The sequence below is a fragment of the Symphalangus syndactylus genome, chromosome 9, assembly GCF_028878055.3.
Source record: "Symphalangus syndactylus isolate Jambi chromosome 9, NHGRI_mSymSyn1-v2.1_pri, whole genome shotgun sequence".
Lineage (NCBI taxonomy): Eukaryota > Metazoa > Chordata > Mammalia > Primates > Hylobatidae > Symphalangus > Symphalangus syndactylus.
Genome location: NC_072431.2, coordinates 55,119,270 through 55,133,752, shown reverse-complemented (window position 1 = coordinate 55,133,752; position 14,483 = coordinate 55,119,270). Strand labels below are relative to the sequence as shown.

The 14,483-nt window shown below is 41.7% G+C and overlaps 1 protein-coding gene across 13 annotated transcripts in view; it reads left to right on the top strand.

The window, feature by feature from the left end:
* LOC129489529 (E3 ubiquitin-protein ligase RNF216) overlaps positions 1–14,483 on the top strand; it is a 166,081-nt gene that overhangs the window by 17,210 nt on the left and 134,388 nt on the right. For 4 of the 13 annotated variants that reach the window (XM_063646060.1, XM_063646055.1, XM_063646062.1 and 1 more), the window contains exons 2-4: positions 1,832–1,970; positions 4,355–4,490; positions 12,728–12,861. In XM_063646060.1, the coding sequence (XP_063502130.1) occupies positions 4,424–4,490; positions 12,728–12,861 (201 nt within the window). In that variant the 5' untranslated portion in view covers positions 1,832–1,970; positions 4,355–4,423. The remainder of the gene's footprint in view (positions 1–1,831; positions 1,971–4,354; positions 4,491–12,727; positions 12,862–14,483) is intronic. The other 9 variants (XM_063646063.1, XM_063646058.1, XM_063646061.1 and 6 more) reach the window with 3 other exon arrangements.

Genomic DNA, 14,483 nt, shown 5'->3' with positions numbered 1-14,483 from the left:
CTCGAATTTCTGACCTCCAGTGATTGTCCCGCTTTGGCTTCCCAAAGTGGTGGGATTGTAGGCATGAGCCACTGCACCCAGCCCCTACCCTTACTCTTGAAAAATAATTTAAGGGATAATAGAATTTGAAGTTTACAATTATTTTTTCTCTACTACTTAAAGATCATATTTTATTACTTTAGTGTTAATTGCCTCTTACGAGGAGTCTTTTTTTTTTTTTTTTTTGAGACGGTGTCTTGCTCTGTTGCCCAGGCTGGAATGCAGTGGCACAATCTTGGCCTACTGCAACCTCTGCCTCCCGGGTTCAAGCAATTCTCTTGCCTCAACCTCCTGAATAACTGGGATTACAGGTGCATACCACCACACCAAGCTGATTTTTGTATTTTTAGTGGAGACGGCGTTTTGCCATGTTGACCAGGCTAGTCTCGAACTCCTGACTTCAAGTGATCCGCCCTCCTCAGCCTCCCAAAGTTCTGGGATTACAGGTGTGAGCTACCGCGCCCAGCCTGAAGAGTCTATTTTTATCTTTGTTTTACCTCTGGTAGTTTTTGCAATTTTAATGTTTTACCTTATGACATATTTATGTGTGGTTTTATTTTTACTACTGTCCAATAGCCAGTATAGTTTCACCACACCATTGCTGGCTTGAACGGATACTTATCTTTTTTTTTTTTTTTTTAATTAATTTATTCTTTTGGGACAGAGTTTTGCTGTTGTCTCCCAACCTGGAGTGCAATGGCGCGATGTCAGCTTACTCTACAACCTCTGTCTCCCGGGTTGAAGCAATTCTCCTGCCTCAGCCTCCCAAGTAGCTGGGATTACAGGCACCTGCCACCACACCTGGCTAGTTTCTCATATTTTTAGTAGAAGCAGGGTTTCGCCATGTTGGCCAGGCTGGTCGCAAACTCCTGACCTCGAGTGATCCACCTGCCTCGGCCTCCCAAAGTGCTGAGATTACAGGCATGAGCCGTCGTGCCCTGCTGTCTGTTTTATTTTTTTGAATCTTTATTGATACAGGCTGGGCTTGGTGGTTCACACCTGTAATCCCAGCACTTTGGGAAGCCAAGGCAGAAGGAATGCTTGAGACTGGGATATCCAAACCAGCCTGGGCAACACAGTGAGACCCTGTCTCTACAAAAAATTTTTAAAAATTTTGCTAGGCATGGTGGTGCATGCCTGTAGTCCCAGCTACTCTGAGGCTGAGGCAGGAGGATTGCTTGAGCCCAGGGGTTCAAGGCTGCAGTGAGCCGTGATCGTGCAGCTGCTCTCCAGCCGGGATGACACAGAGAGACTCTGGCTCAAAAAGAAAAAAGACTACAACCTCCGCCTACTGGCTTCAAGCTATTCTCCTGCCTCAGCCTTCCAAGTAGCTGGGATTACAGGTGCCTGCCACCACACCTGGCTAATTTTTATATTTTTAGTAGAAATGGGGTTTCACCACGTTGGTCGGGCTGGTATCGAACTCCTGACCTCAAGTGATCTGCCCGCCTCAGCCTCTCAAAGTGCTGGGATTACAGGTATGAGCCATCACTCCCAGCCCTCAAAGAGATCTTTATTGATATATAATTAAAATAAAATCTATCCATTTTAGTATATAGTTCAGTGAGTTTTGACAAATGCATATACCCAGGTGACTACCACCACAATCAATATGTGGAGCATGACTTAACCCGGAAAGGTTCCCTCATGTCACTTAACAGTTAATCTACCCCCTCCCTCATTGGTACCCACCTTTTCTCCTTCCATAATAGACATGGGTTGTTGTTGTTTTTGTCCCCATTACTCTCATATGAGTCCATTTCCCAAATATTTCTCTGTTTCCTGTCCCCAGAGTTCAGTAATTCTGCAGCTTTGGCCCCATCACTAACTTCTGTGTTTCTGTTCCATTGCTGGTCCATGGAGATGTAATGTCTTGGCTTTAACACCATGATACTTCTTTTTAAAGGAAGAGAGGGATGGATTTCAAAAATGTAAGTCTGCTACCCAAGTCTGCTACCCAGATTTAACATATGTTCATGTTTTGCCTTGTTTGCTTTAAATATCTTTAAAAGAAAGAAAAAAGATGTTATATGTAACTCAAGTTCAAGTTCCTTTTCATTCTCCCTTACCCAGAAATAGTGACTGTCCTGAAGTTGCCGAGGTCATTCTTACGCATACTGTATTTTTAATTTTTTTTTTTTTTTTTTGAGACAGAGTCTTGCTCTGTCATGCAAGCTGGAGTGCAGTGGTGTGATCTCGGCTCACTGCAACCTCTGCCTCCCGGGGTCATGCGATTCTCCTGCCTTAGCTTCCTTACTAGCTGGGATATCAGGCGCCCGTCACCACACCCTGCTAATTTTTGTATTTTTATTATTTATTAATTGTTATTTTTTAAATTTTTAGTAGAGATGGGGTTTCACCGTGTTGGCCAGGATTACCTCAATCTCCTGACCTCATGATCCGCCCACCTCGGCCTCCCAAAGTGCTGGGATTACAGGCGTGAGCCACTGCGCCTGGCTGTGTGTGCATGTGGTTTTTTTTTTTTTTTTTTTTTGAGACGGAGTCTCGCTCTGTCGCCCGGTTTGGAGTGCAGTGGCACAATCTCGGCTCACTGCAAGCTCTGCCTCCTGGGTTCACGCCATTCTCCTGCCTCAGCCTCCCAAGTAGCTGGGACTACAGACACCTGCCACCATGCCCAGCTAATTTTTTATATTTTTTAGTATAGACGGGGTTTCACCATGTTAGCCAGAATGGTCTCAATCTCCTGACCTCGTGATCCACCCGCCTCTGCCTCTCAAAGTGCTGGGATTACTGGCGTGAGCCACCGCACCCAGCCTGTGTGTATGTTTTTAATAGAGATGAGGTTTCACCATGTTGGCCAGGCTGGTCTCGAACTCCTCACCTTAGGTGATCCATCCACCTCGGCCTCCCTAAGAGCTGGGATTACAGGTGTGAGCCACCACGCCTGGCTGTATTTTTTAATTTAATATTTAAATATAATGTATTTTAAATTTGTGTATGAACTTACATAAATGGTATCACACTTATTTTCATTTAACATTAGTTAATTTAACCGTGTTGTATCATATGAATTTTATTCCTTTACTGATGTCCAATAAGGTCATTTCCAATTGCTTTTATTACATATTTGCTGTAATGACCATCCCTGTCCGTATATTCTATTATGTATATTTCTTGAAGAACACACAGAGGTTTCTTTAGCTAATATACCTGGAAGTGGAATTGCTAAGTCACAGGGAATGTACATTTGTAATTTAGGGCGTATTGCTAATTGCTATTCAGAATATCTTTTCCAAGCTACTCTCCAAACCAGCAATGTATAACATTTCCCATGTCTTACATACTTGCCTTTTTTGCCACCCCAGTGGTTTGAAACATAATTCTTTTTTTTTTTTTTTTTTGAGGCGGAGTCTCGCTCTGTTTCCCAGGCTGGAGTGCACTGCCACGATCTTGGCTCACTGCAACTTCAGCCTCCCAGGTTCAAGCGATTCTCCTGCGGCAGTGTCCGGAGTAGCTGGGATTACAGGCTCATGCCACCACTCCTGGCTAATTTTTGTATTTTTAGTAGAGTTGGGGTTTCACCATGTTGGTCAGGCTGGTCTCGAACTCCTAACCTCGTGACCTGTCCGCCTCGGCCTCCCAAAGTGCTAGGATTGTAGGCGTGAGCCACTGCGTCTGGCTGAAACATAATTCATTTTCTGATTTGCCTTTCCCTGATTATTAGTGAGGTTGAACATCTTCTGTGTTTTCTTTTTTGTGAATTGAATTGCCTATTAATACCCTTAGCCCATTTCTTTGTTAGCATATTTGTATCAAGATGTGAATTCTCAGCCAGGCGCGGTGGCTCACGCTTGTAATCCCAGCACTTTGGGAGGCCGAGGCGGGCGGATCATGAGGTCAGGAGATCGAGACCACGATGAAACCCCGTCTGTACTAAAAATGCAAAAAATTAGCCGGGCGTGGTGGCGGGCGCCTGTAGTCCCAGCTACTCGGAGAGGCTGAGGCAGGAGAATGGCGTGAACCCGGGAGGCGGAGCTTGCAGTGAGCCGAGATTGCGCCACTGCACTCCAGCCTGGGCGACAGAGCGAGACTCCATCTCAAAAAAAAAAAAAAAAAAAAAAAAATGATGTGAATTCTCTGTCAGTACTTCGTCTGTTTAATATGTGTATTTTTAAAAATATGTTTTAATGTCATACGTTTTGAGTTTGTGTGGTTTTTGTTTTTGACCCACCTCCTTGGATATGTTTTCTAAAGAATGCTTTCAGCATACGCTTCGGATGTTCCCTTGACCAGTTACATGGTAAGAGTTTTGATACTCCCTCATTCTTACTGTTCCTCTTTGCTTCCTTTTCAGACCTTTTGAAACAGATGGTCACCATGTTTAGATATTAGCAGTCCTGTATGTGCATGTGTGCATTTGAAAATGGAAGAGGGAAACAACAATGAAGAGGTAATTCACTTGAACAACTTTCACTGCCATCGGGGACAAGGTAAGTTGTTTGCTCTCACTTTATCTCTTTCCCTGTGGCTTTTTCTTTTAGTATCGCAGCTATATCTTTTGAAATGAATCTATTTTGTACCATTTAGAATCCAGGGACGTTTCATTTTTAGACATAAAAAGACTAGTTAGACTAGAATTATATCAGATAATGATATTGCTGGCATGAATGAAGTGTAAGACTTATTCATTACAACTGGATTAATAAGCTATTAATTTGCTGGCAAGACGCTGTTAATATGCAGTCATTGAGTCATAAGAGACAGTGTCATAATCAGTTTTTGAAGGCGTGGCGGTTATAAAGGAGTGCTCCACTAGGCCTTTGTGATCTGAAATACCGCAGGTGATGCTGAACCAGTCTCGTCCTCCCATGATGCTTAATTTCTTTTTTGCCAGAAGATTCTGGCTTAGCCTTGAGGGGAATTTTGGAACACGTATTTTTTTGTTCTACAGTTTTGTTTTTTGTTTTTTTTTCTTTTTTGGAGATGGAATTTCGCTCATTGCCCAGGCTGGAGTGCAATGGCGTAATCTCGGCTCACCACAAGCTCCGCCTCCTGGGTTCAAACGATTCTCCCATCTCAGCCTCCTGAGCAAGTAGCTGGGATTACAGGCATGTGCCACTACGCCCTGCTAATTTTGTATTTTTAGCAGGGAGATGCTAAAGGGAGATCTCCATTTAGAGATGGAGTTTCTCCACATTGGTCAGGCTGGTCTTGATCTCCCGACCTCAGGTGATCCGCCCGCCTCAGCCTCCCAAAGTGCTGGGATTACAGGCGTGAGTCAGTGCGCCCGGCCTGTTCTACAGTTTTTAAAGTTTTGGGGAATTTTATTGATTTGTAAAGGAAATAGTGCTTGCATTTCTGTAACATTCTTAAATGTTTATGAAATTTCCTGTTAAATTCGAATTCACATTTACACTTGGGCTAAAAGGAAAAAATTCATGCTGAGGTGTAGAATCCTTATGTTCATTTTTTCCAATTACAAATTCCATGGAAGAGGTTATACTGGTTTTGTTTTCTCCCATTGATAATATTTTGTGTTTACAAAGATGATTTTTCTAGTAGAGAGTAAATTACATTTGACCTTACAAAAATGACTCCCCCAGGCCAGGTATGGTGGTTCACTCCTGTAATCCCAGCATTTTGGGAGGCCGAGGTGGGTGGATCACGAGGTCAGGAGTTCGAGACCAGCCTGACCAACATGGTGAAACCCTGTCTCTACTAAAAAATATAAAAATTAGCTGGGCGTGGTGGTGCATGCCTGTAGTCCCAGCTACTTGGGAGGCTGAGGCAGGAGAATCACTTGAACCTGGGAGGCAGAGGTTGTAGTGAGCCGAGATTGCGCCACTGCACTCCAGCCTGGGTGACAGGGCAAGACTCTGTCTCAAAAAAAAGAAAAAGAAAAATGACTCCACCAAAACTTAAATGCAAATAGCCTACTGTTGACTGGAAGCCTTACTGATAACATAAACAGTCAACACATGTGTTATATATTGTATGTTTTGTATACTGTATTCTTACAATAAAGTGAGCTACAGAAAAGAAGTGTTATTAAGAAAATCATAAGGAAGAGAAAGAAAATATATTTACTGTTCCTTAAGTGGAAGTGGACCATTCTAAAGGTCTTCATCTTCATCATCCTCACATTGAGTAGGCTGAAGAGGAGGAGGAAGAAGAGGGGTTGGTCCTTATGTTAGTTCGTTCTCCACTGGCTGTAAAGAAATGCCCAAGACTGGGTAATTTGTAAAGAAAGAAAAGAGGTTTAATTAGTTCACAATTCTGCAGGCTGTATAGGAAACATAGCGGCCTCTGCTTCTGGGGAGGCCTTAGGAAACTTATAATCATGACAGAAGGAGAAGGGGAAGCAGGCTTGTCTCACATGGCTGGAGCAGGAACAAGAGGAGTTGGGGAAGAGGTGCCACACACTTTTAAACAACCAGATCTCACAAGAACTCACTGTTGCAACCAGAGGGGATTGTGCTAAATCATTTATGAAATACCACCCCCATGATCCAATTACCTCCCACCAGGCCCGATCTCCAACATTGGGGATTACAGTCGAATATGAAATTTGGGCAGGGACACAGATCCAAACCATGCTATTCGCCCCAGCCCCTCCCAAATCTCTTGTCCTTCTCACATTGCTAAAGACAATTATGCCTTCCCAACAGTCCCCAAAGTCTTAACTCATTGCAGCATTAACTCAAAAGTCCAGTCTTATCTGAGACAAGTCTAGTCCCTTCCACCTATGAGCCTGTAAAGTCAAAAACAAGTTAATTATTCCCAAGATACAATGGGGGTACACGCATTGGATATATATACACCTGTTCCAAAAGGGAGAAATTGGCCAAAAGAAAGGCGCGACAGGTCCCACACAAGTCCAAAACCCAGCAGGGCAGTCATTAAATCTTAAAGGTCCAAAATAATCTCCTTTGACTCCACATCACACATTCATGGCACACTGGTGCAAGGGATAGGCTCCTGAAAGCCTTGTGCAGTCCTGCTGTCTCAGGAGTGAAACAAGTGGAAGAAAATCTGCAAATAAGTGGACCCACGCTGTTCAAATCAGTGTTGCTCAAGAGTCAACTGTGTATTTGGCTTTCAGAGCATTAAAATTGAGCAAATTTTATTAGGTCAAATTAAGAGTAATAAAATTGCTCAAGCTATGCAAATTATGAGTGCAAAAGAAGGACTAATTTTTAAGATTTTATTAATAATGTATTCTAACTTGGTAGTGATTGTAGCCATAATTTATTGGATTCAGGCAATTTTAAATCTTAGTTATAACTTGTATTTACGATCATTTCAAAATTTTCTGTACATGTATATCCAATTAATGTTACAGTTGTTTTTTAATTGGATCTTAAATATACTTGAACAGTTTCTTTAAGAACAACTAATTCCTTTTGGAAAATTACTGACTTTGGAGATATATTTTGTTAGACAAATATTTATACTCTGCACCCATCATGAGAACTTTTTTCAGGTTTATAGAGTTTTGTTTTTATTAGCTGCATTAATTTTTTTTTTCTTTAATCAAGAAAGGGTCTCACAATGTTGCCTGGCAAGGCTGGTCTTGAACTGCTGGGCTCAAGTGATCCAATTGCCTCTGACTCACGAAGTGCTAGGATTACAGGCATGAGCCACTGCTCCTGGCCAACATTAATAATTTTTATTATGCATCAATCTCTGTAGTTTTTTTTTTTAAATGTATAGTCCAGTGAGTTTTGACAAATGAATATACCACCTGAATTATGATAGAGAACATTTTCTATCACTCCAAAAAGATTCCCTTGTGCCTTTTTGCAGTCAGTCCTTACCCCACTCCAGGCCTAAGGAAACCACTAATCTGCTTTTTTTGACTCTGTCATTTCATATAAATGGAATTATACATACTGTATATATTCTTTGTACCGGAATTCTTTTGTGAAAGGTAATGTTTTTGAGATTCATCCCTGTTGTTGCATATATCAGTAATTCATTCCTTTTTAATTGCTAAGTAGTGTTTTTACCTACTCATCTACAATTCTATACCTAGTGTAAATAGGCTTAAAAATGAAGGTAAAATAAAGATTTAAAAAATTTTGTCACGAAGGAAAAAAGGTACATCGTGCAAAATAGCAAGCCACACACACACACACACACAAACACACACACACACAAAGAGCTGATATATCTGTGTAATATCAGATAAAACTGATAGAAACTCCAGCCAGAAGCGTTGATAAAGAGTTCATAATGATAAAAGATTCAGTGCACTGAGAAGATAAAATAGTGCTAATCCCTGTATACTTAGTAACATGATAGAAAAATATACAAAGCAAAAATTGGCAGATCTGAAAACAGAATTGGACAAATCCACCATTATAGTGGGGATTTTTAAGACTTGTTTCAGTAACTGAAAGAGCAACACATACACACACTTGTATGAATATAGAAGATTGGAAGAACATGGTCAACAAATGTAATAAACATAGGTGGGATTCTGCACCCAGTGTAAGAAGAAATCACAATGAAAATTAGAAGATATTTTGAATTACATGATAATGAAAATATAGCCTATTATATTTATGAGATACATGTAATGCCGTGTTTTGAAGAAAACTTATGGTCTAAAATATATTAGACAAGAAGTAAAAAGCTCAGCCAGGCACAGTGGCTCATGCTTGTATTGCCAGCACTTTGGAAGGCCAAAGTGGGAGGATAACTTGAGCCTAGGATTTCGAGACCAGCCTGGGCAACATGGTGAGATTCTCATCTCTGCAAAAAATTAAATATAAAAAAATTAGCTAGGTGTGGTGGTCATGGGTTTACCAGGTCCCAGGTACTTGGAATACCAAGATGGGAGGATTGATGAACCCAGTAGGTCAAGGCTGCAGAGAACTGTGTTTATGGTATTGTACTCCAGCCTGGGCAACAGAGAGCAACCCTGTTGCAAAAACAAAAACAAACCCAGCCTAGTCAGCATGGGGAAACCCCATCTCTACCAAAAATACAAAAATTAGCCAGGCATGGGGTTGCAAGCCTGTAATCCCAGCTACTCAGGAAGCTGAGGCCTGAGAATCGCTTGAACCCAGGAGGCGGTGGTTGCAGTGAGCCAAGATAATTAGGGCTCAGCAAATTTAAAGAGCTAAGTAGTTAATATTTTAGCATTGTGGGCCATGTGGTTTCTGTTGCAACTATTAAGCTATACCATTGTAGCATGAAAGCAACTGTATTAGTCTGCTTTCACACTGCTAGGAAGAAATGCCTGAGACTGGGTAATTTATAAAGGAAAGAGGTTTAATTGACTCAGTTCCACATTGCTGGGAAGGCCTCAGGAAAATTACTGTCATGGCGAAAGGCAAAGGAGAAGTAGCCACCTTCTCAGGAGGCAGGATGGAGTGAGTGCAAGCAGGGGAAATGCCACTGCTTATAAAACCATCGGAAACCTCAAGATTCATTCACTGCCACGAGAGCAGAATGGGGGAAACTGCACCCATGATCCGATTACCTCCACCTATCCCGCTCTTGACACGTGGGGATTATGGGATTACAATTCAAGATGAGATTTTTGGTGGGGACACAGCCAAACCATATCAGAATCTATAGACAGTATATAAATGAATGAGCATGATTGTGTTCCCATAAGGACGTGAAGCAACATACTATCCTACACTGCAGATGGGAGTGTAAATTGGTACAGTTTGGAAAATTTGTTTAGTGTTTTCTGCCAAAATGGAGCATATGCTTACCCCATGACTCAGCATTTCCACTCCTAGAATGTATCCAACTAAAATGAGTACACCAAAGACTTGCACAAGAATGTTCACGATAGCATTATCCACAGTAACCTAAACTGCCATATACTCAAATGTCTATCAACAGAAGAAGGAATAATTTATGTTATATTCATATAGTGGATTATATACAACAAAGAATTGTAACAGCATGCAGTATGGCTGTATCTCAAACATTATTTGCAAGAAAGCCAGACAGAGAAGAATATATACTCAAAAACATGCAAAACTTATCTGCGCAATTAGAAATCCTCCCTTTGCGGATGAAGGAGAGCAGAAATTGGGAGAAAGCACAGGGAGGCTACTAATGTGCTAGAAATATTTCCTGACCTTGTGGTGGTGATTATACACAGATGGCCCTTTTGTATTAATTCATAGAGCTTGTGCACTTGATTTATAGACCATGCTGTATTATTCTTTTAATTTTTTTTAAGTATACTGTGAAAAGCTAATTGGAACCTTATAAGTGGTGCGTTGTATGGTATCTTGTCAAACACTGGACTTTATTTTAAGGTGATAGTTTCCTTCCTTCCTTCCCTCCCTCCCTCCCTCCCTCCCTTCCTTCTTCCTTTCCTCCCTCCCTCCCTCCCTTCCTTCCTTTCTCCTTCCTTCTTTCCTTCCTCCCTCCCTCCCTTCCTTCCTTTCTCCTTCCTTCTTTCCTCCCTCCCTCTTTCCCTTCCTTTCCGTCCTTTCCTTCCTTTCCTCCTCCTTTCCTCTCCTTTCCTTCCTTTCCTTCAGTTCCCTCCTTTCTTTCCCTTTTTTTTTTTTAGCAGCCTGAGATAGGGTCTTGCTCTAGCACCCAGACTGGAGTGCAGTGGCATGATCTCGGCTTACTGCAGCCTCCACCTCCCAGGTTCAAGCAATTCTCCTGCCTCAGTCTCCCAGGTAGCTGGGATTACAGTTGGATGCCACCACACCCGGCTAATTTTTGTATTTGTAGTAGAGATGGGGTTTCACCATGTTGGCCAGGCTGGTCTCGAACTCCTGGCCTCAAGTGATCTGCCTGTCTAGGCCTCCCAAAGTTCTGGGATTACAGGTGTGAGCCACCGTGCCCAGCCTAAACCAACTTTTTCATTGGGTACACCAAGATTGTGTGTCTTTTTCTTGGGTCAGTTCTTCAAGAGAGGAATCTACAATTTCCTGCGGATGCAGGGGTCTTATTCACTATGGCCATTTTCAGTAGTGTACCTTTTCTCTCTTGACTCCTGTGCCTCATCTACCAATGGCTAGAGCTTTTCTTTGCTCAGTATCTCTTCAGAATGATCCCCCATAGCATGTGTCTTCAGAAATGGCTGAGTGAGGAGCTTGGCAACTCCTCATCCTTAAGAATCCACAGTTAAGTCAGGCATGGTGGCTCATGCCTGTCATCCCAGTGACTTCTTGGGAGGCCAAGGTGGGAGGATCACCTGAGGCCAGGAGTTCAAGGCCAGCATAGGAACATAGTGAGACTCCATCTCTACAAAAAAAAAATTTTCTTAAATTAACTGTTCAGTGTAATGTGCACCTGTTGTCCTAGCTACTTGGGAAGCTGAGGTGGGAGGATTGCTTGAGCCTAGGAGGTTGAAGCTGCAGTGAGCTATGGTTGCACCATTGTACTCCAGCCTGGGCAATAGAGCAAGACCCTGTCCCAGACAAACACACACACACACACACACACACACACACACGACACACACAAAAGAAAAACATTACAGCTTTAATGGAAGAATTTCAAAAATTGCAGTGATGAGATGCCTCATTTCTTTTCTTCGTCTTTCTTCTTCCATTCTTTTAGGTCACTTAATGCATTTTTTTTTTTTTTTTTAATTTGAGGTGGGGTCTCACTCTGTCACCCAGGCTAGAGTGCAGTGTTGCGATCTCAGGTCACTGCAACATCTGCCTCCTGAGTTCAAACGATTCTCCTGCCTCAGCCTCTTGAGTAGCTGGGATTACAGGCATGCGCCACCACGCCTGGCTAATTTTTGTATTTTTAGTAGACAGCGTTTCACCGTGTTGGTCAGGCTGGTCTCAAACTCCTAACCTCATGATCCACCCACCGTGGCCTCTAAAGTGCTGGTATTACCGGCATGCGCCACCACGCCTGGCTAATTTTTGTACTTTTAGTAGAGACAGTGTTTCACCGTGTTGGTCAGGCTGGTCTCAAACTCCTGATCTCGTGATCCACCCACCTTGGCCTCCCAAAGTGCTGGGATTACAGGCGTGAGCCACTGCTCCCAGCCAATGCTTTTTTTTAAATTGTCCATCTTAACCTTTGATATTCCCATGGAATTAGACAGGAAAAAATACCAGTTTGTGTTACCCAGTAATTCATATCAAACATGGCCTGTTTTCAAATTGATAAAAGAAAGTAAAAACCTTGGATAGAATTACTACATCTAGATGGTTAGGTTATATATTTTAAAGGAAACTTGGAAAGTTAAATTGCTGACTGTCATAGATGCTAAATGGGTGCCTGACTAAAGCATTGAAATAGGTTTGCTTAAACGATTCTTAAAGTTTGTGTTTAAGATGAGCAAATTTCAGTATTTTAAATAATTAAAATTTTACTGTTTTTTGAGTGATAATTTTTTCAGACCAAACAATTTAAATAAAATAGCCATTTATTCCCAGGAGGAATAGAGATAGATTGGGAGACCATTATTTCACTTTAAAGAAATTGGCAGTCAAGAAAATTTTATGAACAGATTTCTCCAGCCTAGTATGAGAAAAAGTTGATAATCTTGAGCATAGTAATTGTCAGATGTTCTCTAGCAGTTCCCAAAATGTGTTATTGACAAAAGTCAGCATAGAAACATGGCTCTTAATGCTTAAGTGCATGGGCTGCTTGAGGAGGTACGTTACACTAGTAGCCATGAAGTTGACTTTAGGCTGTACCCCTGTCAGGACAAACTTAAAGGGTTCGATGTGATAGTGCCAGTCTCCCAGTAACAGTGTTCTCTGCTTTCCTGTAGAGTGGATCAATCTCAGAGATGGGCCCATCACCATATCTGACTCCTCAGATGAGGAAAGGATTCCAATGCTGGTCACCCCAGCTCCTCAGCAGCATGAAGAAGAGGACCTGGATGATGATGTCATCCTGACAGAAGTGAGTTTTCTTTAAACTTACAGTGAGACATTATTGCAAGTTGGTGATCTGATTTTTCAGCCACTCTTGTGGGCCTTGTTGTAGAACAGCACCTCTTGTACTCGTTCTGAGAACAGCCCCTTTTCCTTTATACCTCTTGTACCCTTAGATTTAGAAGCTGTGTGTTTCAGTCTGTTTCTGGATTGAATATCTGCACCATTGTTCCATCTGACTATTAATGCACCAAATTGCACTGTTGTCATTGCTACATTATAGTGTATCTTACTGTTGGATTGGCTTTATTCTGTCTATATTATCCCACATTTTTCAGAATCATCCTGGATATTCTTGCACTTAAATTTTTATATGGATTTTACAATCAACTTTTTTTGTTCCAAAATATAAATAGAGATATATATATATGTAATCAGTTTGCCTAATCCAAAACAAATCTTCCTGTTATATTTATAGAGCAATTTTTATGATACTGCTGTTTCTAACCAGTAACAAATTTTGTCTTTTCATGTAGTCAAGACTTCTTTTATATTCCTCAGCCAGAAAGCATTTTGAATTTTTCTTAATATAGATCTTAAGCATTTTTTGTTTTTCTTGGTTATTTTATATTTTCTGTTGCTTTTGTGACTGGCATCTTTTTTTTCACTGTACTTTTATTTTTTTTATTTTTTTGAGATGGAGTTTCCCTCTTTTGCCCAGACTGGAGTGCAGTGGTGCGATCTCGGGTCACTGCAACCGCCGCCTTCTGGTTTCAAGCGATTCTCCTGCCTCAGCCTCCCGAGTAGCTGGGATTACAGGTGCCCACCACCACGCCTGGCTAATTTTTGTATTTTTAGTAGAGACGGGTTTAACCGTCTTGGCCAGGCTGGTCTTGAATTCCTGACCTCGTGATCCACCCCCCTTGGCCTCCCAAAGTGCTGGGATTATAAGCGTGAGCCACTGTGCCCGGCCCTTTCATTGTACTTTTAAACTACAAATCTGTTGCTTTGTTTTTGTTTTTTTTTTTTTTTTTTAGTCTAAAGATCCCAGTTGGCTTTATTGTGGTTCTAGAACCAAGCAACACTTCCTTCCATAAAATTCAGTAGGTGTTCAACTGAGCTGAGCAAAAGTGGTTGGCTTTATAGACAAAGAAGGGCTGATGAGAGCAGAAGCAAAGTCCTTTTAAAGTAACTTTTCTTGTCAGGCTGGGACAGGGAGAGAGAAAAGAGAAAAATAACTGATGAGTTAACATCAGGCTGCTTCAGGCCACCTTTCCTGTATAAGGATTAAAGCAGAGGGAAATACATTATGGTTCCCAATGAAGATTTAAACTGCCCTGTTTAAGAAACTGGTTGTTCACGCGTTCTCTCAATTTCTAGGAAGGTCAAATGAACTTCCCAGGTTTAGGTTTGGTAGTATGAAACTTAATGGATGATTCCGTTTTGAGTTTTAGTCTGGTCTTTTGGGGTCTAGTGCAGACACTTAGTCCAAAACAGTGGCCTCCTATAATTTTTATTTAACAATTCCTCCCTTTTTGTTAGGCTTTCACCCAGGGCCTGACCAAACCTTCGGGCATCAGTGCCACTCTAAGTTACCATCATTTTGGGTTTCTGGTTCCAGCATATACTTTATAGGTTCTGGTGTCCTCA